Here is a 21,972-nt window from a genome sequence, read left to right as displayed (position 1 = left end):
ATGGAATCTGCCTTTGGTTTTTAGGGCCGTTTGCACCTTTGTCCTCTGCTCCTGAGTGTGGCTGCTGCGAGGATGAGGCTGACAAGTCGGGGTGAGCCAGCAGGAGAAAGGTCTTGTGTTCAACACCAGGTATCCATCCAAGGGTGTTTTTGGTGCTCCGTTTCTTTGGGGTGTAAGAAGAGATCTCCATTCCTTTCCCTGCCCTGTGCCAGGGACTCCTGGTTCCCTTCAGAGCTGCCCCTGTATTGACGTGTCCCCTCACTGGGGCTGAGCAGCCGGCAATGAGCCTGCAGCCTTTTCTTGCCCACATCATCAACCCTGATGTCACACTTTGCTTCCTCCAGCTGCTGGCGTCACTGAGGTTCAAAGCATTGCATTGACCCTCCCCACAGCCCCGTCATCCCATCATTGACCATCCTGCTCCCCTTTCCCCCACCCCGAATCAGCCAATTTGTCATCCCTTCGGTCCCACTTCAAAGCAGGAGCCGGGTGTTTGCACAGGGACACGCTGTTCCAGCTGGGTGCCAACTATGTGCCGGTGTTTGTTTGTGCTTTAGAGCTTGGCACTGTAGGAGAAATATGTGCTGGGCGCTGCCCTGAGCTGCTGGAGCGAGTTGAGCTCATTTCTGTTATTGCTCCCAGTGCCAAGAATTCATTTCCCAACAAGGACACATTCCTTGGGGCCACAGGGAGGGCTTTGGAGTGAGATTTCTCCTTCCAGATCCTGGTGTTGATGGGTCTTGCTTGAAGGAGTAGGCAGCAGGGCAGAGGATGCGTGGGGTTCATGCATTGACGCTGCTCTTTTAGTCTGGGTTAAAAGGCTGTTGGGGATGTTTGGGGCTGCACCCTGAGCTCACTGCAGCTTCCTCCTCTGTCAGTGGGTGGTGAAACTCCAGATGTGAGTTCGCAGTTCTTTCAGCTCCCCTCCAAAAATCACCTTCAGATCGAGTTCTTCACATTGGTGACTCCCCGGGTCCTTTCTGCTCCTCTGGAAGAGGAAGATCAGCCTGAGGGGCTCTGTGGGGTTTCCCAGCCACATCTGGTATTTTATCTCTCCACAGCTGGAGTTCCCCTCCATCCCACACACCACCATCCTGATGGGTTGGGACGGGGTTCCAGGGGTTTTCCTTGTCCCTTTTGTGGGGCCGTTTGCTTTCCACTTTCCCTCTCCTCGAGGTTTTGGGGTTGAGCCCATTCTCCAAAGGTAAACCAGAGTCCAGCCCCCATACCAGCCTTGGGCTGACGTCAGTTTCCTTTGATCCATAGCTGCACCCACACCAGGCATTCAGTGGCCTTTGGACTGAGCAGCACCACAGCCCTTCCTGCAGAGAAGCCCCTCCTGAGGGGGGCAACCAGAACAGGGGATTCCTCAGGGATCCAATTTCCAGCATCCTGCCTGTCTTTGGGCACAGAAATCCATTGAGTTGGTTGAGCTGCACCAGGAGCTTTGCCTCACTGCAGCACCTTGCCATTGCTCCTGGCCCATTCACAATGGTGGGGATGGAGCTGGAGGTCTGGGGGTAAAGAATCTCGACTCCTAGAGCAGCTTGGGTTGGAAAGAACCTTACAGTCCCACCAGCCCATGCTGTGGGTTAGAAGGAACCTTAGAGCCCCACCAACCCATACTGTGGGTTGGAAGGAACCTTAGAGCCCCACCAACCCATACTGTGGGTTGGAAGGAACCTTAGAACCCCACCAACCCATACTGTGGGTTGGAAGGAACCTTAGAGCCCACGAACTCATACTGTGGGTTGGAAAGAACCTTAGAACCCCACCAAGCCATACTTTGGGTTGGAAGGAACCTTAGAGCCCCACCAACTCATACTGTGGATTGGAAGGAACCTTAGAACCCTATCAACCCATGCTGTGGGTTGGAAGGAACCTTAGAGCCCCACCAACCCATGCTGTGGGTTGGAAGGAACCTTAGAACCCACCATCCTATGTTGTGGGTTGGAAGGAACCTTAGAGCCCCACCAACCCATACTGTGGGTTGGAAGGAACCTTAGAACCCACCAACCTATGTTGTGAGTTGGAAGGAACCTTACAGCCCCACCAAGACATACTTTGGGTTGGAAGGAACCTTAGAGCCCCAACCTGTGCAGTGGGCTGGCACCATTGCCTCGGGTGCCAGCTGCAGGTGTTGGCTGTGACTGCAGCAGGTGGTGAGGGAAGACTTGGCTGCTAACGAGGTGCATGCACAGCAGCTCCCTATGGGCACAGAATCACAGTCATTAAGGTTGGAAAAGACCTCAAAGATGCATCAATTGAAACTCATCGCCGCTTTCTCGAGCACCTCCAGGGACGGTGAAACCCACCAACCGCCTCCCGGGCAGCCGGTCCCAAAGTCTGCCCGTCCCATCCCCATTATCCATCCCGGAGCTGCAGGGAGCGCCGAAGGTTTCCTTCCAGCCGCCTCTTCCGTAAGACTCCGCCGCAGTTCCCTCAGGCGGCGGATGGGGGTCGGCCCCACGTCCGGCCGTGGGACGAATTGACCTTTTTGGCCCTTTTTCACCCCAAAATCCCACTCCCCGCCCCCTAGGGCCGCTCCGAGCGCAGCCCGGCCGCTCCCCTCCCCCGCCCCCCTCCCCCCTCAGGGGCCGCACCGGAAGCGGAACCTCCTCCCCCCCTCCCGTGGCGTCACCGCGGCCATATAAGACTCCCGGCTTCACCCTCCCGCGCCATCCGCCGCCGGTGCTCGTTGGGCGCCATGTACGCCGTCAAGCGGAACGCCGTCATCGGCTTCAACCTCTACTGCGGCGGAGGAGGCCCGGGCCTGGTGCCCGCTTCACCGGCAGGAGACCAAACCGCGCCGCCCGCCGCTCCGGCTGCCGCCGCCGCCGCTGAGGTACCGCGGCCTCTGATTGGCTCGGCGGGGCTGTGGACCGCCGCCGGCCACGCCGAAGCCCCCCGCGCTCCCATTGGCTCCGAGGCTGCCCCCCACTCTCCGATTGGCTCCGAGGAGGCCCCCCACGCTCCGATTGGTTCCGCCGCTGCCCGCCGGGCACCGTCGGACTCCGCGCCGCGGCCCGTCGCGCTGTGGAGCCCCGAGGAGGAGCTGGACGGCTGCGAACCCGAGTCCGAACGCGGCCCCGGCGGCGATTCGCTGCCCAGTACGCCGCCCGAACTGCCCGAACTGCCCGACGAGCTGCGGCGGGACTCCCTGGAGCTCATCCTCCGGTACCTCCGGGAAGCGGCGGGAGAGGCCGAACCCAGCGTTAAAAAGTTCTTTCCGGGGCTTTTAGGAGGGCCCGGACGGCCCGGTAAAGCGGGTAACGCCGTTATGGAGAAAGCCTTGGAAACGTTGAGGAGGGTCGGGGACGGAGTGATGCAGAAACATGAGCTGGCCTTCCAGGGTGCGTAGTACCGGGAAACGGCGGCCGGGGGGGGGGAGGGGGGTGGAACCGAACGGCCGGGGATGAAAACGAAAGCGGACTTTGTGCTGGGAATGGGGGGGGTTGGGGGGGGCTGGGCTGTGCCACGCCGCGCCCCGGGGCTGAAGGGCGGCTGCCCCCGTTCTGGGGGTGCTGCTGGGGCTGCGGGGCGCCTCCCGCTGCTGAGGGGGCTCGGGGAGACCCTCCTGTGTAGTAGGAAGTGGTTTGGGGCTCCTTAATGCGGTGTGGAGGGGTGGGGGGTGCTGCACTGGGGGGTGTGGGGCTGCTGAAAGGGCTCCCTGGTGCTGGATGAGGGGTTTGGGGGTTCCTTAAGGCGGTGTGAGCGATTTGGGATTCCCTCTGTTGCCATACAATGAGCTCGGGGTTGCCCTGCTGTGGGCTTTGGGGCTCCCTCGTGGTACTATATGGAGGGGATGGGGGAATGGAAGAAGTTCAGGGTCTCCCCGCTGAGCCGAGAGGGTCAGAGTTCCCCCTAAAGCCGTGAGGAGTTTTTCAGTCCCCTTGATGAGGGGGTTTGGGGCTTTAGTGCTGTATTACAGCTTGTTGGGGCTCCCCCTAAAGCCGAGGGAGCTTCACTGCTGTGGGGTTTGGGGCTGTGCCACGAGGTCGGGTCCCTGCAGCTCTGGACTCAAGTAGGAGAAGCCCCCCCCTCCCCCCAGCCTCTGCTTTAAGCCCTCAGCTTGTGGTATGGCTACTTTAAAGTGCTGATTTAAAGACCCAAATGTAGCCTGGAAAATAGCCCCAGTGCCTGGGCTGGGCTGAGCAGATGGGAATGGAAGGATAGGGGGGGATGGGGGGGGGGGCTGCAGGTTTGGATGTGCTGGAATGGACTGGAAGGGAGAACCGGCCATTTTGGGCTGGTCTTATGTAACTTGGAAGTGAGTCCTTGGGGGGGCCGGTGAGAGCCAACCATTTTGGGCTGAATTTGTGTCATTTCGAATGGAGTCCTTGGGGACCAACAGGAACTGACCATTTTTGGCTGTTTTTGTGTAACTTGGAAGCGGCTCCTTTTGAGAAGGAAAGGGAGGGGGGAAGGGGGGGGAGGGAACAGTGAGAACCAACCGTTTTGGCTCGGTTTTATGTAATTCCAAGCCCGGCCCTTAGGGACCAGCAGAACTGACCCTTTTTGGCTATTTTTGTGTAACTCGGAAGTGACTCCTTGGTTAAGGGGGGGGTGGGGGAGGAAGGGAACCAGTGAGAACCAACCCTTCTTAGCCTGGCTTTATGTAATTCCAAGGCCAGTCCTTGGGGACGTGCAGGATGTGACCGTTTGGGGTTGGTTTTATGGAACTCGGAAGTGACTCTTTGGGCTGTGGTGGGTGAATCTGATGCCAGGTCAGGGCACAGCAGTGTTGGTGTTCTTCCCACCCCCCCCAAGCCAGCTCGTGGTGGACACCTTCCATGTTCCAGTTTGTTATTTGTTTGTTTTTTCTCCTTTGAAATGGAAAAGGATTCAGTTTGTTCCTCACTTCCTGCATTGCACTGATGGAAAAAGTCCAGGGGTTAAGTGCCCTGCCCCAATTAAATTGGAGGGTGTGCTGCTGTACAAGCTGAGCTCGGGGTGTGTGGGTTGACCCAAGCTGCTGTTAGCAACTGAGGCTTCTGCAGAGCTGGCAGCCCTGTGTACAGAGGAGGAACTGGCTTCTGGGAGGCTTCCTCTTGGTTTGAGCAATAACAAGCAGTGCCTTTCAGTTTCATAAAGGCTTGTCTTGTTTGCTTATTCATGAGGGGGCACTGTGGGTCAGGCTGTTCCAGGTGGCTGCTCAGGGGCAGAGCTGCCAGGCTGCTCTGGGCCTCCTGCTGCCCTTCAGGCTCACCAGGGCCCTCATGAGATCTCAGTGGGCAGCAGGGGATGGAGGTGGGTTCCCTGCCCTTCTCATTCTGCTGCAGCTGCTCTATCACAGCTTTCAGACCCCAGGTACAGAGGCTGCGACCTCTCACTGGTAGCTTGGCGTGGCTCAACCCCATCTCTAAGCTGGAATCTCTTTGCAGGAATGCTTCGGAAGCTGGAAATCAAGAAGGAAGAAGATCTGCAGGCGGTGTGTGAGGTGGCTGCTCATGTTTTCAGCGACGGAGTAACAAACTGGGGCCGAGTCGTCACGCTCATCTCATTTGGTGCCTTTGTTGCAAAACACCTGAAAAGCATCAACCAAGAGAAATGCATCAGCTCGCTGGCGGGGATCATCACAGACGCTTTAGTCTCATCCAAACGCGAGTGGCTGATGAGCCAGGGAGGCTGGGTGAGTCACTGCCCACCACGAGGCTTTCAGAACCATTCAGTGTTTCCTATTTCCGTAACCCACTGTGGGTGTCAGCTGCCTGTGTCAGCAAAGTGCAGATGAGTCACTGTTCCAGTTAAAACCACTATCTGAAAGCACCTAGCCAGTGGCATGCAGTGCCTTTGACCCCATTGCTTGAAGCAGCCTCTGACCCAAAAAGCACATACACCCTGCCTGGCAAGGAAGTGGTGGCATCCCCAAAGCAAACCAGATTGAGGTGCCCTGAGCTTGCCTGCATTTGCAGTGGCTCCTGGTTGCTACCTGGGTTGTGGCTGCAGCAGATCTCCAGGAGCTGGGATGTGGGTGATGTGGGGCCTCACTCTGGGCTGTGTTTTGCCATGGAAAGAGGCAGCTGGCAGAGGAATGACTGACTGTATTATTTTTTTCAGGAGGGTTTTGTTGACTTCTTCCGAGTTGAGGACCTGGAGGGCAGCATCAGGAACGTGCTGATGGCCTTTGCTGGAGTGGCCGGCCTGGGGGCGAGCTTGGCCTACATGATCCGGTGAGCTGCAGTGCTGCAGAGGGGCAGAGCTCAGGGCAGACCAGCTCTGTTGGGAGCTGGCGAGCTGATCACTTCCTTCTGTGTATACGTATGCAGCTGGTCTTGACCCCAGGAGAATATCTGGGCATCCCCTGAGCAATTCTTTCCAAAGAAAGAAAGAAAAGAAGGTATGTTCCACTCAGAGCGTGGGTACCAATGAGGATTTATTGCTTTGGGAACAGAAAGTGGAGGAGTTGACTGATAACTCTGCTTCGTTCAAGAGCATGAGGAGAGAAAGGCAAAGTGGACAGCTTCAGTTTTATCCTGGTGGAAACAGATCTGCTTCGTGAGCCAATGAGCACCAGCAGCAGCTCCTGCCTGGACTGATCCTCGTGGCTTTGGCGTGGTGGCTGTTGTGGAGCCGATGCTTCAGAGTTGTGGTTGTGGGGGTTTTTTTTTTGGATAATGGCATCTTCAGCTTTTCCATTCTGCTGCCTAAACTCACGGCTCTGCTGTCAGAGCTTTTTAGGCAGCGGGTGCTGTGCAAAGCTGAGGCTTGCAGCCCGTGCTGGAACGCGGGGTGATTTCTATTCCCTGCCTTCCAGCAGGGTTTGCTCAGGCCGCGGGCGGCCCTGTGAGCAGTCCTGCAGCTTGAGCTGGCACTGTGGTAACCACAACCAGCTGCAGCCCGGCAGGGCCGGCCTGTCTGACTGCTCTCACCGCCCCGCCACGCCGGCAGTTTAAAAATAGGGAGTACATTTGTTAGGTGTAGCAAAAACCCCACGTGGGGAAGCGGAGGAGGCTGCAGAGAAACCTGTTTAATATCTGTACATCTGTAGAATGGGAGCATCTTTAGCAGAGCTCGACAACACAAAAGCAAAGGGTTGAATGTTGGTGGAGCTGCTGAAGGCTGCGTGCTGTGCTTCAGCCCTTGCCTGAGAGGCTTTTGTGGCAAAGCCTTCGGCCCTGGCTTCGAGCAAACCTTTCTCTGTGCTCAAGCAAGAAGGGTTTGGGGTTGTAGTGGGGATCAGTGGCTGCTGCACTCACTGCCCGCTGGCAGCAGCTGACTCTGCTGTTTCTTTGATTCCTTTTGGTTTTCCGAGCTCTTCTGGCAGATGGGGGGTTGTGGAAGTTGGGTGTTGGTTTTTACTTCCTTCTCTCCCTTTTAGTTTTGGCTCCGTAAGCAGCGAGCACAGCAAAGCTGATCGTTTGAATGTAAGTGTTCTGCAGCTGTGTAGAACTCGATGCCTCAGCTCTGCAGCTCGTGCCAACCCCAAGCACAGCACCCAACCCTGGGGCTCCTTTGTGGCCTTTTTGGGCTGTGCTGTGGTTGGGGCTGAGCACTTCCCTGCAGGCCCGGGGCTGGGTGTGGTGAACAACCAACCCAACTGTAGCCCAAGCATTGCCCAGTGGGAAGAAAGCTAAAGGCAGAGCTGTTGTTTGGCCTGCCTGGGTGCTGGAGAAGCACTTTTTTTGTCAATAAATGTCTTTTGTTCTCAATGGGAGCATAAAACTTTTTTCCTCCAGCAGGATGAGGAGCTGAAGGCTGAGTTGTGAGGGTGCAGCACCCCCCCCTCCTACCAACCAGCCCTCTGCTGCTGTTGCTGCTGCTGCCATTTTGGCTGCGGGTGAAACCCCAACTGCTGCCTGTGGGTTTCAATTCCTGTCAAGCTGAAGAAGGAGGAAGCGAGCAGAGCTGTGTGGCTGTGGGGAAGTCCCCCCCCCCATCCATGGGGAAATCACCCCCTGCGTGTGGGTCACTGTCCACACCTCACCAGCTTGGTGCCCCGGCTCTGCAGGCTGCTCTCCCTGCTCTCCCCTCGGGCTTTCGGGGCTGTTTTGGGCCGGCTGTGCCATGGCAACATGCAAAAAGAGGCCTCGGCCACCTGCGCTTCCTGGAAGCCGCGGTGCTGATAAGGAGCGGCCGCTGGCGCAGCTGATACGGCTCCGCTTCCTCCTCAGCCCCGCGGCTTTTCGAAGAAGCGGAGCCGAGTTCCGCGAAGCAACAGCGGAAATGACGGCCGGGAGGGGACCGGGGGGGGTGGGAGGGAGGAGGGGGGAGATGGGGGGAGATGAGGGGGTTGGGAGGGGGATGGTGGGAGCCTCCAGCTGATAGGGAGCTCGGATGGAGGGATGGGAGGCTGAGCGGCCCCCGGCTGTGGGCTGCCATAGAATGGATGGGATGAAGGGACCCCATAGTAATGGATGAGATGAAGGGACCCCATAGAATGGATGGGATGAGGGGACCCCATAGAATGGATGGGATGAAGGGACCCCATAGAACAGATGGGATGAAGGGACCCCATAGAACAGATGGGATGAAGGGACCCCATAGAATGGATGGGATGAAGGGACCCCATAGAACAGATGGGATGAAGGGACCCCATAGAACGGGATGGGATGAAGGGACCCCATAGAACGGATGGGATGAAGGGACCCCATAGAATGGATACCCCCCCCCCCCTTCTCCTCACCGCCCCCCACCCCGCTGTGTGCCCGCAGCCCATCGGGATGGGGCGGCCACAGAACCAGCTCCTCGTGGGGCTCCAGGTAAGGAACTGCTTCCTCCCAGGTGACTGCAATAAATGGCTGTTTTAATGCAAAGGCTCCGTTTTGAGATGGGGGGGGGGGGGGACGGTACCGGCCCGGTTCGGGCGCTCTCCGCCACCCACGACCCCGCGCCCCATATCCATGCGCCACTTCCGGTTAGCGTTGTAGCCCCGCCCCCTCCGTTCATTTCTGCCTCTTCTCAGGCCCCGCCCAGCAACAGCGTCCGCCAATGGGCTCTGGCTCAGCCACGTGACCGCTTCCAAGAACCCTCCGTGTAGTTCCGCCCACCCCGGGGCGCCCGAGGGCTGCGTGGGACGCCGTCATGCGTGGGGCCGTCGGGGGGGGGGGGTGGGGGGAGTGGGCATCCAGCAGAGGCCGCTGAGCAATAGGGGGACTCCTGGGGGGGATATATGGACCCCACACACACCCATACCCCCCCTTCGAACCTCCCAGCACCCCACGCGGAATAAAGGCACGCGTGTGAATCCACCTGAAGGGCGGATGGGGGGAGGGGACAAAGGGCCGGTACGGTGACACGGGGGGGGACCCCACTGTGCACACCCTGAGTGGGGAAACACGGAGCCACGTGTAACAGGTAACACCTCCAGCTCCACAGCCCGCCCCGGACACGCGTGGGAGCCGGACAGAGTCACACCCGGCTCCACAAACAGTGACACAGCTGCGACACCCCGAAAACACACACAAAAACAACACAAAAACACCCCCCCCTTTAACCCCCTCCCTTCCTTTTAACCCCCCTCCCCCCTCCTTTTAACCCCCCCCTCCTTTTAACCCCCCCCCTCCTTTTAACCCCCCCAGATCACCCAGACTGAGCGGGGGGACGTGGCTCATTGTGACACCGAAGCACCTTGAAGCACCTTTTTATTACTGGGCCCTTTAAGACTCCTGCCCGTAGATGGGGGGGGGGATGGCAGCGCCCAGCGTTACCCCCTCTAAATATTCCCCTTCAAAACAACGCAGCCGTTCGCCCCCCCCCCACGCACAGCAGCCGCGGGGGTCGCGCCAGGAGCTGCGTGGAGCAGCACAGAGAACATCGATTTGCTGAGAGAGCTGCGGGGATGGGAGAAGGAAAAGGGGGAGGGGAGGGGGGGTCAGGAGCGTCGAACACTCACTTTCCTGCCCCTCTCCCCCCCCCAGCTCCCCCCCAACCCTCCATGCCCAACCCGTTGCCCTTCACTCCCCCCATTGCCCACCTGCTCCTCGGCACAGGGGCTCCTCTCGTCGTGGGGCAGCGCGCAGCACGTGGAGGTCACAGCTTCCAGCAGCTCTGGCACAGGACGCCTATGGGGGGAGGGGGGTCAGGAATGGGGGTCTATGGGGTTGGGGGGGGGACTCGAATATGTGTGTCTCCCACCCAGGACTGAGTGTGGGGTGGCACCAGGCTGGGGGGGGTCCTAAGGGGGCGATGTCACCCCACATAGGAGGGTGGTCTGGGGGCTTTGCGGCAGCTGGGAGATGGTCCCAAGGAAGGTCGGGGGGGTCCCAGGTGCTTTGAAAGGCTGAGGAGATGCAGGGATGGCTGGAGGCTTTGGGGTGTTGAAGGGTGTGATATTCCCAGGGAACCCATGGAAATGGAGGGGGAGGGTCCCAGAGGTTTGGGGGGTGGGGGTTGATGTTCCCAAGGCCACATTGTGGGGGTCCCAGGGGCTGCCATCCCGTGCTCAGGGTAACCCCCCAACCCCCCCTTAGCACCCACCGCTTGCTGAGCAGCCGGATGGGTCCGCAGAGGGTGCGCAGCATGGCCGGGCCGGGCCGGGCCAGGCTGATGTTGTGAACCTCCTGGTCGTAGGCAGGGTGGGGGGCGGCGGTGGCAAAGCAGCGGCTCCTAGCAAAGCCCAGCCCTCTCTTGCAGCAGCGGTGCTGCCGGGTCTTCACAGCCCCCTCCTCCCGGCAGAAGCGCTCCAACCCCTTCAGCCACTGCAGAGACACAAACACGGCCGTCACCCGCTGTCCCCAACCTGTCTCTGGATGCTGCCATCACCCCCCGACACCTTCATCACCCCTTGGGATAGGTGGGGCCTTCCTGAGACACTGAGTCACTTGGTGGGTCACCCCCCCCCCCCCCCTCCAAGGGACACCTGTGTCACAACCCAGGGACATGCAGGGCCCTTCCCACACACCCCTGCATCACCCCACGGACACCTTCACCCCCCCCCCGGGATAGCCCAGGGGACACCGGTGTCATCCCTTGGGACACACCTAAAGCCACCCGTGTCCTCCCCAAACACCTTCATGGGACACTTGGGTCACTCCTCAGGAAACACCGTCATCATCCTCCATCCTCCCAAACAGCTGGATCACGCTCCAAGACACTTGGGTCACCCCGAGTGACACTTGTGTCACCCCCCTCAAAACACCCACGTGCTCCGCAGGCACCTAAACCACACTATGGGATGTCTGCATCAACACCCGGGACATCCATCAATCCCTTGAACCTGTGTCATCCCCTAGACCTCTGTTACCCCCTCCGGATCTCTATGTCACCCTCCAGGCACCTATCTCACCTCCATAACAACTCAGTCACCCTTGGACCACTCCTGTCCCCCCCCCTCAGCTCCCTCCCACCGCCATGTCCCCCCCATCCCCAACTCACAGCAGCGTGGGCGCACTCCAGGCTGCTGTTGTGGCAGCAGCGCCCAAAGTCACGCTCCAGCCGGCTGTGGAACCGGGCCCGGGGCCCAGGGAGGCCTTTGGGACTGGGCCGCAGCCCCCGCAGGCGACAGATGTTCTCCATGTTGGCCACGTTGGGCTCTCCGGGGGGGAAGGATGGAACAAGGACGGGCTCAAAGACGGTGATCTCGGTGATCTCGGTGATCTCGGTGGTGGACACGGTGGCATCAGCGAAGCAGCGGCGTCGCGCAGCCCCGTGCCGGTGGCAGCAATAGAAATGCCGTGTTTTCACCCCAAATTCATTCTCGCAGAATGTGTCCAGGACATCGGTCCACTGTAGGGACAAAGGGACAGGTCAGGTCAGCATCAAAATGCCTGCATATCTATGTCACCCCTATGGGATACCTGTCACCCTCCTGGATATCTGTGCCATCCCCCAAGACAACTCTGTTATCTCTTTGGGATACCTGCATTGCTCCCCCCGGGACACACTCCTGGACATCTGTCCCCTTCATGTCCTTGTCACCCCCCGGGTCACCCCTCAGAAACATGTGGCCCCCTCCTCAAGCACCTGCATCACCCCCTGGCCATCTATACCATCACCTGGCACACTCCTGTCTCCCTCCCATACACCTATTTCAATCCCCCCACCATCACATCTGTGACCTCTATGGGACACCCGTGTCACCCTCCGAGATACCTGCACCACAATCCCCCCCCCCTCAGGAGAACCCCAGCTCTGTGTGCCCCCCCCTCTTGGTGACATGAGACTCACCGCCCGCCGGGCGCAGGGCAGAGGGGCGTGATGCTGGCAGCAGCGGTCCAGGCGAGGCCAGAAGCTGTCGAGTGCAGCCACCTGCCTGTAGAGGTGGGCAAAGGCAGCGGGGGGCAACGAGGGCCGGGGGGCGCGGGGTACGAGCGAGGGGCTGCGGCAGTAACGGCTGAGGGCATCAGGCAGGGGCCAGGCTGGGGGGAAACCCTCCAGGACGCTGCCCCATTTGGAGGTGGGTGATGGCGCCCGCGGGTACGGGATGTCCTCAGCCCCCACTGATGGGATGAAGTTGGGGGACTGATAGAAGTCCAGCTCCTCCTGCTGCACTGTGGGGAGAATGAGGGGTGAGCCCGTTTTCCCCCACCCTGCAGGACACGTCTCACATCATCCCAGCTGGGTCGCCATTCTCACAGTCCCAGGTGTCCCCTTGTTGTCCCATAGACCCAGACCCCTGTGAGCTCAACAGCCCTGTCCCCATGTCCTGTTCCCACCCTCCCCCTGTTGTTCCCACCCCTGGCAGTCCCGTTGTCCTCCAATCCCTTTGTATGTCCACCCCCGTCCCCACGTCCCCTCCATCCACATCCCCTCCATCCAATCCCCATTTACTCCCTGTCCCTACACCTCCTCCATCCTTTGTGTGTCCCCCCCCCCCCCCCATACCCCCATCCCTGGCACAACCCTGTGTTCCCCCCCCCTCCCCACTCCTGTGTTATCCCACCCTCCCCCCATTCCATCACATCCCCATTCTCACCCTGCTGGATCTCATGGGATTGCTGGATCAGTTGCTCATGCTGGGGCTGCAGGTTTGCCACTGTGACACGGGGACAGAGAGCACAACGCTCACCCCTGGCTCAGACCCCACAAACACCCTCCCCATGTCCCAGTGCTGAGCTGGGGGGACAAATGGGGACCCAAAACCCCCAGATACTGGGGAGAACATGGCAGGCTGTGACAGGGACAGCACAGGGGTGGCCAGGAGGGGACACAGGTGGTGGTGAGACAACCAGGAAAGAGCTCAGGAACGTGGGGAGGGGACACAAAGTATTAGGGAGGGACCCAAGTGACCAAACAGGGACGGTGAGCACCCAAAGAGGGGACAGCAGTGGCTGAGTGGTGTGACCCAGCTCTGCAGGGATAGGGATGCAGAAGGCTGGGAGGGGACCCAGGTGTGTGGGAAGGGGAGCCGGGTGGCCAAGCAAACATGAAGAGGCCATGGAAGGGACACAAGCGGCCGTGGAAGGGACACAAGCGGCCATGGAAGGGACCCACACCCAGGAGGGATCATGGCGGGGTGGTGGCCCAGGTGTACAGGGAGGGGTCCAGGCATGCAGGAGGGGCCCAGGTTTGCCAGAGGGGCTGAATTGTGCCCCAGGGGCTGCAGGGGATGCGGTGGGGAACTCACCGGCGGTGCCGAGGAGGAGGAGGAGGAGGAGGCCGAGGGCGGCCATGGTGTCGGGCGCTGTGGAGCTGCCGGAGGTTCTGCTGCCTTATGAAGGGCCGGGGCGGTGCGGGGCCTCATCCCGAGGCTGAGTCACGGCCTGACGTCGCAGCAGGGCCAGGGGGGGGTGGAAAGGGGGGACCGGGGGGGGCTGTGGGCACCCACTGTGGCCTGCACCCCTGGGCTGGGCCCAACTGCGGCCTGCGGGTGGGCCCCATGGCTCAGCATAACCGGCCCGGCCGGTCCTGGGGCACCACGATACCAACAGGCCTCAGCAATGCCACGGTGGCCCCAAACCTGTCACCGTGGCCCCAAACCTGCCATGGTAACCCCAAACCCATCACAGTAACCCCAATCCCATCACAGTAACCCCAAACCCATCACGGTAACCCCAAACCCATCACAGTAGCCTCCACGTTACACCCCCCCCCCCCAGCTCCACTTGCATCACAGTCAGTGAAAGCGAGGTTGATTTTTTGTGGTTCTTGCTCCATTTTGGGGCTTGCTCCACCCAGTGAGTCACCCCACTGTTGGCAGGATGATGGGGATGGAGGGAGCCTGCAGGGGGACCCCCTCCCCCCTCCTTGGTACGGTCTTGTCCCATTCCCATAAGTAACAAGGATAAAGGAGGTGACCCCCATGGGACACTGAGCACAGGTGGAGTGTGACACCGGTCACGTCCCTTACAACCAGGAATGTGGATGGGGGGGGGGAAACAAGGGCTGTCTGATTACACTAAGGAGGGCCCAAAGAGCCCCAATGGCACAGCCACAGCCTGAGGGGCAATGAACCCCATTCACAATGAGGGGGGGGGGGAGGATGGGGGCAGAATTTAGGGTTGGTTCCCACAGAAGCAGCCCCAACCCCCCCCCCCCCTTTCCCCCCAGGCTATTGCCCAAGGTGCTGGTTGACGTGGGTTTGCGCAACCCCCCCCCTCGGGTAGGGGAAAACCCAGACAACACAGCAGGGGGAGCACAGGCGTCAGGGAGGGGGAACCTGAGTGTCTGGGAGGGGGGCGGGGGGAGAAGGAGTCTGGTGTCTGGGAAGGGGGGGTGGCAGAAATATGGGGTAAATGGGGACCCAGGTGGGTTAGGAAGGGGTGGGGGGGATGCATTGGGTATAAATAGGGGACAGGTACCAATGTGGGGAGGATACAGGTGTCCAAATGTGTGTGTGTGTGTGTATGGGGGGGGCCCATAGGTGTCCTTCTCCCAACACCTGCAGCTGCTTCTGGCAGCAGGAAAGGTGTGGGGAGAGTGCTTTGTTCCCAGCAGAAGCACAGCCAAGCACCATTTCCCAGCACTTTAATGAGTGCGTGGTGGTGGTGGAGGGGTTGGGGGGGGGGGAAACAGACGATATGGGGTGTGTGTAATGGGAAAGGGGGGGTTAAAAGAGTTCCTCAGCATTGGGGACGCGGGTGTCCCGCAGCTCCCGCAGCCGTTGCAGCACCTGGTGCAGGTTGTGCTCCCCCAGCTGCTGGTTGTCCCGCGTGCGGATGCTGACAGTGCCATTTTCCTGCTCCCTGCGGCCGACCACTGTGGGGGGACAGTGTGGTTTTGTTGGGGGGGGGGGGGGGGGAGAATAGGTTGGGTTTGGGGGAAAACAGGTTGGTTTGGAGGGAGAACAGGCTGGTCTGAGGGGGGACAGGTTGGTTTGAGGAGGGGAACAGGCTGGTTTTAGTTGGCGGGGGGAGAAACAGGGAGGCTTGCAAGGAAAACGGGTTGGTTTGGGGAGAAATGGGTTGTTCTGGAGGACAATCAGGTTGTTTTGGGGGGAGCAGCCCTGTGTGTGCACCCAAACATGTGGGTGCAGCCGTGCGCTGTGCACACCCACACCCCCCTACGCACACACACACACCCAGTCTGCGCACACCCACACCCACGCTGTGCACACCCACACCTGTGCTGCACCCATGCACCCCCGTGTGGGCACACTCAGGCTGTGAGTCACACACACCTATGGGAACCCCCCCCCCACACAGAGCTCCCACACCCACCCATGTCCCCCCATTAAGTGTGCAAACCCACATCTGTCCCCCTGCACACCCACAGCAGCCCCCAGGCCTTCATTTGAAGCCCTACATGCACGGTCCTGAGCAGCAGCCCTCAGGCAAGAGGGTCCCTGGGGGGGTCCCAAAGGATTCCCAGGGGATCCCCAGAGGGTTCCCAGGGAGGCCCTGAGGGTGTTCCCAGCCACTTCCTGATGCTCTCACCCCACAAATCCCAGTTCCCGTCGGGATGCGGATGCGGAGGTGGGCAGACAGCCGGGAACCACTGACTCAGTGCTGCCACTCCCATGCCTGGGGAAGGGGGGAGACGGGGGGGGGGGGGACACACATGGAACGGGGTGACTGGGGTTGACAAGGAGCCTGGGGTGACCCTTTTGCCCCTTACCCAGCTGGAAGTTGTAATGGTTGAGCTGTGCCCGACGAATCTTCCTGCCCAGTGTGGCACCCGCATCGGCATCCAGGTCAGCCATCACGCCGTCCCGCCGCAGCATGGCATGGACCTGCCAACATCGGGTCAGCAGGGACACGGGGGGTAAAAGGGGACACTGTAGGGCCATTGGGGACACACTCACCTCGCGGGCATAGCCCTCAGTTTCAGGTGCCTGCGGGATCACTATTGCCTGCAGCGGGGAGAGCCAGAGCGGCCTGCGGGGAGGCAGCTGGGGGTAAGGGAGGGAAAGGGTTTGGGGTCTCCTGGAGACAGGGCTGTGTGGGACTGGGGTGTACCCAGGACTGAGGGTGCCCCAGGAATTGGGGATGGCTTTAAGGGGATGCCCCTGGGAATTAGAGGGGTGGGGATACAGAGGCACCCCTGGGAATTGAGGGTATCTGGGGATGGTGGTGCCTGCAGGGGGTGGGGTTGCTCCTAGAGACTGGGATGTCCCCATAGACTGGGGGTGCTTTGGTCCCTCACCATTTACCGCCGCAGCTCTCAGCCAGCACGGCCACCATGCGCTCCACGGAGCCCAGCACTGCACGATGGATCAGCACCGGCCGTGCCATCCCTCCAGCTGCACTGTGGGGGCACAGAGTGGGGGGGCTGCTGGCAGGTAATGCTCCTCCCAGCACAGCCCATCACCCCAGTCCTGCATATGGCCCCAATCGTGCCCCTTGTCCCCACACCTACCCTCCACCCCACATCCCCAAACCTGATCTCTCCAATGACCCCAACTCAATACTCTCTAGTCCCTATTCCTACCCCTTGGTCTCTGATCCTATCTCCACCCACCATCCCGTCCCCATCCCTTCCCACCTCCTCAATCTTTAACCACCCCCCTTCCCCTACCTGGCATACTCCAGCCCGAACCTCTCGGGCATCTGGAAATCCAGCTGGATGGTGCCACACTGGTGATGCCTCCCCAATGCGTCCTGGATCCGGATATCGATCTGCAAAAAGGGACGGCAGCAGAGGTGGCTCTTCCCACCCTGATATGAGACATAGCAGCCCCAGAGGACAGTAAGGGGTCCTTAGAGACTCCCCCATTCCTCTGCAATGAGATACAAAACCAAACTCACCTTGGGGCCATAAAAAGCACCGTCACCCTGACTCAGCTCCCAAGGCTCCCCAAAATCTTGGAGGCTCTTCTCCAACTGCTGCAAGAGCAAATGGGAAGGGGGAAGGGACGTGATGCTTGGAGGTGGTGGGGGAAAACCAGGCCACGATGCTCAGGGTGTGTTGCAAAGGAAAGACACATGGGATGTGAAGCATGGGGGCACAGTGCAGGAGATGCAACACATGAGCACAGTGTGAAGCACAAAAGGTGGCCCCCCCAAAGTGCAAATGCAGGGGTGTGATGCACTGGATACAATGCATGGGATACAATGCAAAGGACAAGAAGAAAGGATGGGATGTAGGACCAAAATGCATAGGACACAATGCACAGGTGCAAGAGCACAATGCATAGACACGCAGCACAGGAGCACAGCAGGGACGTGGCATGCTACCCAGTGCAGGAGATGTGGTGTCAATGCTGTCCCACCTGCTCAGCACGGTCCACGTTGCAGCATCCCCTAGGAAGCCATCGGGGCGTGTGGCCAAAGCCATTTGGAAGGAGAAGCCCAGCGTGGCGTAGACGGAGCGCACGAAATCCAAGCAGGCACCAATCTCAGCCTCCAGCTGTGGGACAACACTGTGAGCAGGGGAACAGGGGACACAGAGGCGACACAGAGGGGACACAGAGGGGACACAGAGGGGACACAGAGGGGACACAGAGGGGACACCCACCTGCTCCAGTGCACAGAAGATGTGTGCATCATCCTGCTGGAAGCGCCTTACGCGTGTCAGCCCAGTAAGGGAGCCGGGGGGCTCATTGCGGTGCAGCACTCCAAAGTCAGCCAGGCGCAGAGGCAGCTCCCGCCACGATCGCGGCCGGTGGGCGAACATGAGGCTGCCAACAGAAGGATAATGGATGGATGGATGGATGTCAGCCCTGCTGAACCCCCCTGCTGCCCCTCCATGGTGCTCAGCTCACCAGTGGGCCGGGCAGTTCATGGGTTTGAGTGAGAGCGTCTCGGTGCCGGCGGTGAAGGAGAACATGTGGGCGCTGTAGTGCTGCCAATGCCCCGAGAGCTCCCAGAGGCGCGGGCTGAAGATGTTGGGGGTCACCACCTCGCTGAAGCCCCTTGCCTGGTACTCGCTCTGTGGGGATGGGATGGGGACATCAGCCTAACCCCAGGGAGCTGCGTGCAGCCCACGGTGGGGTATGAAGGGCAATGGGGCACGGCACTGTCAACAGCAATTGGTAGAGGAGGGGATGGTTGCAGCCCAGGGGGCTTTGGGGTCATACCCTGATGAAGTCAATGAGGGTGTTGTAAATGTGGGCACCACGGGGCAGGAAGAAGCAGCTGCCAGGGCTGAGTGCGTGGAAGAAGAAGAGTTCCTGCTCCTGTGAAGTGGGACACGTCACCGTGGAGCCCATCAGCAGCCGGTTCCCAAGAGCTGTCCTATACAGGGCTCACCTTCCCGATGCGACGATGGTCACGGAGTGCAGCTGCATCCTGTGCCTGCTGCCAGGCCTGCAGCTCCTGCGTGCTGGGGAAGGCGATGGCAGCGATGCGCTGCAACGAGAGGCGGCCCGAAGGGCTCTGCCAGAACGCAGCTGAGCTCTGCAGGAAGGACAGGAGGGGTTATATGGGATGCCCACATCCCCTCAGCCCTCATTCTTTGTGCTGCACCTACGGTCAGGATGCGCAGTGCCCCAATCAGCCCCGTGTGCGGGAGGAGGGGACCGCGGCACAGCTGGAGCAATGGGCCGCACCTGCAGGGATGGATAAGGAAAGGGGGGGGGGGCTGAGTCACCATTCTGCCCCACATAGCCCACGACGGGCCCACCGTGCTCACCTATAGACAGTGGCTGTTGGGGACGTCACCTCCTCCTCAATTCGCTGCAGCTGGAAGCTGTTGTGCTGTGGGGAGGGAGGCAGGTGACAGACGACATAGGTGACATCAGCATAAGTGACACCAGTGATGGGAGGGTGCCACTGCCCTCAGGGAGGGGACGGCCAAAGCCTCACCTTGAAGAGCTCCAGCAGCTCCTCGCGGGTGGCCTCGAGGCGCTCAAAGAGATGCTGGGAACGGATGAAGGTCATGCAGGCATCCTCCAACTCCTGCAGCTCACTGCGCTGCACTGTCCTGCGGGCACAGGGACATGCTGGGAATGTGGGTGAGGGGATCCATGGGGGCAGCATCCCCACAGCCTTGTACCTGTCACCCATGTGGGCGTCACAGTAGAAGCCATCTTCAGTGGCGACGGTACTGCAGATGGTGGCTCCATAGAACTGCTCCACTGCTGCTCCCAGGACGAAGGCGCTGGACTGCCAGAAAGCCTGAGGGCACAGCAGACGATGGGGGGGTACAGTGGATGGGGGGACACAGCAGATGGGGGGGAACACAGCCGATTTGGGGGGGGGGGACACAGCAGATGGGGGGGGATGTGGGAGGTGTGGGCAGATATGGGGGACACAAAAAGCATGGAGGACAGTGGGGACGTGTGGGATCATAGAATCACAATCATAGGTTGGAAAGGACCTACAAGATCATCAAGCCCAACCGTCAGCTGGTCAGGAGACACCGCGGATCTGAAGGACGCTTTGGGGACAACAGGGAGCACGGGGTGGGGGCACAGGGAATACGAGGGCATGGAGGATGCCTGGGATAGTGGGGGGGAAGTGGGGATACGGGGGATGTGGGGCTGTAGGGGGACACAGTGGGGACGGGGCACTCAGGGGTTGGTGAGCACGGTGGGGACGGGCTGCGGTCAGACCTGAAGGTCTTTTCCAGCTTTACTGATTCAATTACACGGGGAGCACGGAGGGGCACTGGGGGATGCTGAGGACGCCGGGGGGGGCACAGCGGGTAAATAGAGATGTGGGGGGGCACAAGGGGGAGAAGCTGGGCGCTGTGAGACTCACGGCGCGACCCTCCGGCGCGGTGAAGTCGAGCAGCTCCAGCTCCACGTCGCTCTCCAGGGGCCGCTCCAGGTCCCGCAGCTCCCCGTTCACCCGGGCCAGCACCGCCGAGCGGAGCCTGCGGGGACAGCGAGGGGACAACGTGGGGTGTTGGGAACCGGAGGGAGCGACCGGTGGGTGTTGTTGGGGGGAAGGGGGGGGGGTCGGGCCGTACCCCAATTGCTCGGCCACGTGGCGCGGGGTGCTCCGCAGCGCCCGGCCGGGAAGGAGGCGACCCCCGGGCAGAGCGATGCGGATGGGGGTCCCCTCCGAGGGGCCGCTTCCATGTTCGCTGCCGTCCCGCTGCTCGCGGTCCGCTTTCAGCCGCTCGAAAAGCCGCAGCCGTTCGGCGAAGTGGGGCTGGGGGGGGGAGATGAAGGTCAGAAGGTGCGGACCCCAAATGGAGAGGAGGGGGTGGGGGTGTTGGGGGGGGGCTCAGCGCACCCGGTACCACCGCTGGGACCCCCGCAGCAGCAGCCGCCCCCCGCGCAGCACGGCGGGCATGGCGGGGTCGGGACCGCCCCTTCCGTCGCCGGGCGGATACTGCGGCCCTCCCCGGGGAGGAGCTCCGCCGTTGAGGCCTCGGGGTGAGGGGATCCGACCTCACATCGCCCCCAAAAGGCCTAAAGGCCTCCCCCCTTTTTGGTCCCCAAAGCGCCGCCATTTTGTCCTCCTGCAGTCGGAGCCCCCCCCGGCGCTGCAGACCCCCACCTGCCGCCATTTTACAGTCCCATGGTCGCTCCCGACATCACTCAAAATGCCCCCAAATCCCCTCAAGGCTGTCACTGTACACTCCTGCAGTCACCCACCCCACAAAATGACCCCGATATCGAAACTCTGCCGTTCTGTGACCCTACAAACGACCCCCCCTTCAAAACCACCCCAATGCTGTAGGCCTCAACGCCGCCATTTTGGCCTCACACAGACATCCCAAACTCTCCCCACAGCACTGCCATTTTGCTTTCCTGCCCTAAAACCTCCTCTTCACAGCCCCAATAATAACCCCATTGTAGGGGTGGGGGCTTCTCCTTCCCCATAGACGTTGGGTTTTGCCATCCCCAGGCTGAGGACTGACCCAGCAGCCATGTCCACGTCGGGGTTCAGACCCACATCTGTGTGTCCATCCCTGTGTCCCTTATGGCTCCTCTTTGGGAACCACGAGACAGGTTTTATTTATCGTAGCTTTACGTAAAAAACAGGTGTTTTTATTTCTTTATCCTCGTCAGGTGAAATACAAAAAGCATCAGTGGGGGATTGAAATCACAGATATGGGGAGAAAGGAAAATAAACCCATAAAAAAAGCCACAACAACAGCCCCAAAATGCCTTCACGCCTCCGAATCCCCACGTGGGTTTTACTGTGCCTTCATTAATGCTGTTTTAAGTGATGTGAGGAACCAGACAAGAGAACCACGCAGCTCCCACTGTTAAAATACCTCATTTCTGATGGCTTTTCTTTATGGGGAGGTTTCTCTCCCCATCAGTCCTTGTGTTGATCCCAGCCTCAGTGCCATGGGGACATCAGCAGCTTCACTCTTGGATCCCAGACTTGGAGATCACTGCTTGAAATGAGAGCAGCAGGAAAGTCATTCACATTGTTGTATCCAGGGGGGGGGAAAGTGGGGTTGGGTGAGCACTGCAGCCATAGCCGGACCCCACTGTGGGGCTCAAAGGATACAATAGGGCTCCAATGCTTCAATATGAGCAAACCAAGCACTGGGTTTCCCATCCAGACCAGGAGCCAAAGCCATTCAGAGCTGTGATTCAGTGCTTTGAGATATAGGGATGGATCCTGAGCTCCTCACCCTTAGAACCTCACAGCCAAACACAAGTGGATGGAACCGAACCACGTCCCCGAGCACAAGAGACAAAAAAGAAATGATGTGCCATTTTTGTATCTGGGTTTGGTAATCTTTATGTAGATATTTAACCCCACACCCTTATCAAACGGATAGATGAGTTCTAACCAACTAAAA

The 21,972-nt window shown here is 60.0% G+C and overlaps 3 protein-coding genes across 3 annotated transcripts; 1 reads left to right on the top strand and 2 right to left on the bottom strand.

Moving 5' to 3' along the window:
* The first annotated feature begins 2,649 nt into the window (after positions 1-2,649).
* MCL1 (MCL1 apoptosis regulator, BCL2 family member) lies at positions 2,650-7,285 on the top strand. The gene is made up of 4 exons (XM_072358762.1): positions 2,650-3,353; positions 5,385-5,632; positions 6,061-6,173; positions 6,270-7,285. The coding sequence occupies exons 1-4, from the start codon at positions 2,708-2,710 to the stop codon at positions 6,277-6,279; spliced, it is 1,017 nt and encodes a 338-aa protein (XP_072214863.1). The 5' UTR covers positions 2,650-2,707; the 3' UTR covers positions 6,280-7,285.
* A 2,282-nt stretch (positions 7,286-9,567) lies between these two features.
* Positions 9,568-13,685, bottom strand: ECM1 (extracellular matrix protein 1). The gene is made up of 7 exons (XM_072358646.1): positions 13,508-13,685; positions 12,857-12,916; positions 12,109-12,431; positions 11,317-11,667; positions 10,420-10,640; positions 9,917-10,004; positions 9,568-9,773 (listed from the first exon to the last, which is right to left on the bottom strand). The coding sequence occupies exons 1-7, from the start codon at positions 13,551-13,553 to the stop codon at positions 9,600-9,602; spliced, it is 1,263 nt and encodes a 420-aa protein (XP_072214747.1). The 5' UTR covers positions 13,554-13,685; the 3' UTR covers positions 9,568-9,599.
* A 1,141-nt stretch (positions 13,686-14,826) lies between these two features.
* TARS2 (threonyl-tRNA synthetase 2, mitochondrial) lies at positions 14,827-20,528 on the bottom strand. The gene is given in 19 exon segments (XM_072358645.1): positions 14,827-15,078; positions 15,937-16,051; positions 16,124-16,196; positions 16,465-16,566; positions 16,837-16,937; positions 17,067-17,144; positions 17,531-17,544; positions 17,547-17,667; positions 17,776-17,938; positions 18,023-18,189; positions 18,338-18,436; positions 18,510-18,656; positions 18,730-18,808; positions 18,892-18,956; positions 19,065-19,182; positions 19,255-19,376; positions 19,962-20,076; positions 20,173-20,357; positions 20,442-20,528. Coding segments are annotated over 19 exon segments (2,073 nt in total). The 5' UTR covers positions 20,502-20,528; the 3' UTR covers positions 14,827-14,929.
* Between the last annotated feature and the right edge of the window lie 1,444 nt (positions 20,529-21,972).

The sequence above is a fragment of the Excalfactoria chinensis genome, chromosome 32 (genome assembly GCF_039878825.1).
Source record: "Excalfactoria chinensis isolate bCotChi1 chromosome 32, bCotChi1.hap2, whole genome shotgun sequence".
NCBI classification, from domain to species: Eukaryota; Metazoa; Chordata; class Aves; order Galliformes; family Phasianidae; genus Excalfactoria; species Excalfactoria chinensis.
This window is presented reverse-complemented; position numbering and strand designations above follow the sequence as displayed.

What these genes read in the sequence shown, in the direction of transcription:
- MCL1 (XM_072358762.1), top strand. Translation starts at nt 2,708, where the DNA reads ATGTACGCCGTCAAGCGGAACGCCGTCATCGGCTTCAACCTCTACTGC. An exon ending in ACATGAGCTGGCCTTCCAGG is followed by an intron (nt 3,354 to 5,384) that starts GTGCGTAGTACC and finishes ATCTCTTTGCAG; the next exon opens with GAATGCTTCGGAAGCTGGAA. An exon ending in TGATGAGCCAGGGAGGCTGG is followed by an intron (nt 5,633 to 6,060) that starts GTGAGTCACTGC and finishes TATTTTTTTCAG; the next exon opens with GAGGGTTTTGTTGACTTCTT.
- ECM1 (XM_072358646.1), bottom strand. Translation starts at nt 13,553, where the DNA reads ATGGCCGCCCTCGGCCTCCTCCTCCTCCTCCTCCTCGGCACCGCCG. An exon ending in TGCCCTGCGCCCGGCGGGCG is followed by an intron (nt 11,668 to 12,108) that starts GTGAGTCTCATG and finishes TTGTCCCTACAG; the next exon opens with TGGACCGATGTCCTGGACAC. An exon ending in TGGAGTGCGCCCACGCTGCT is followed by an intron (nt 10,641 to 11,316) that starts GTGAGTTGGGGA and finishes GTGTCTCTGCAG; the next exon opens with TGGCTGAAGGGGTTGGAGCG.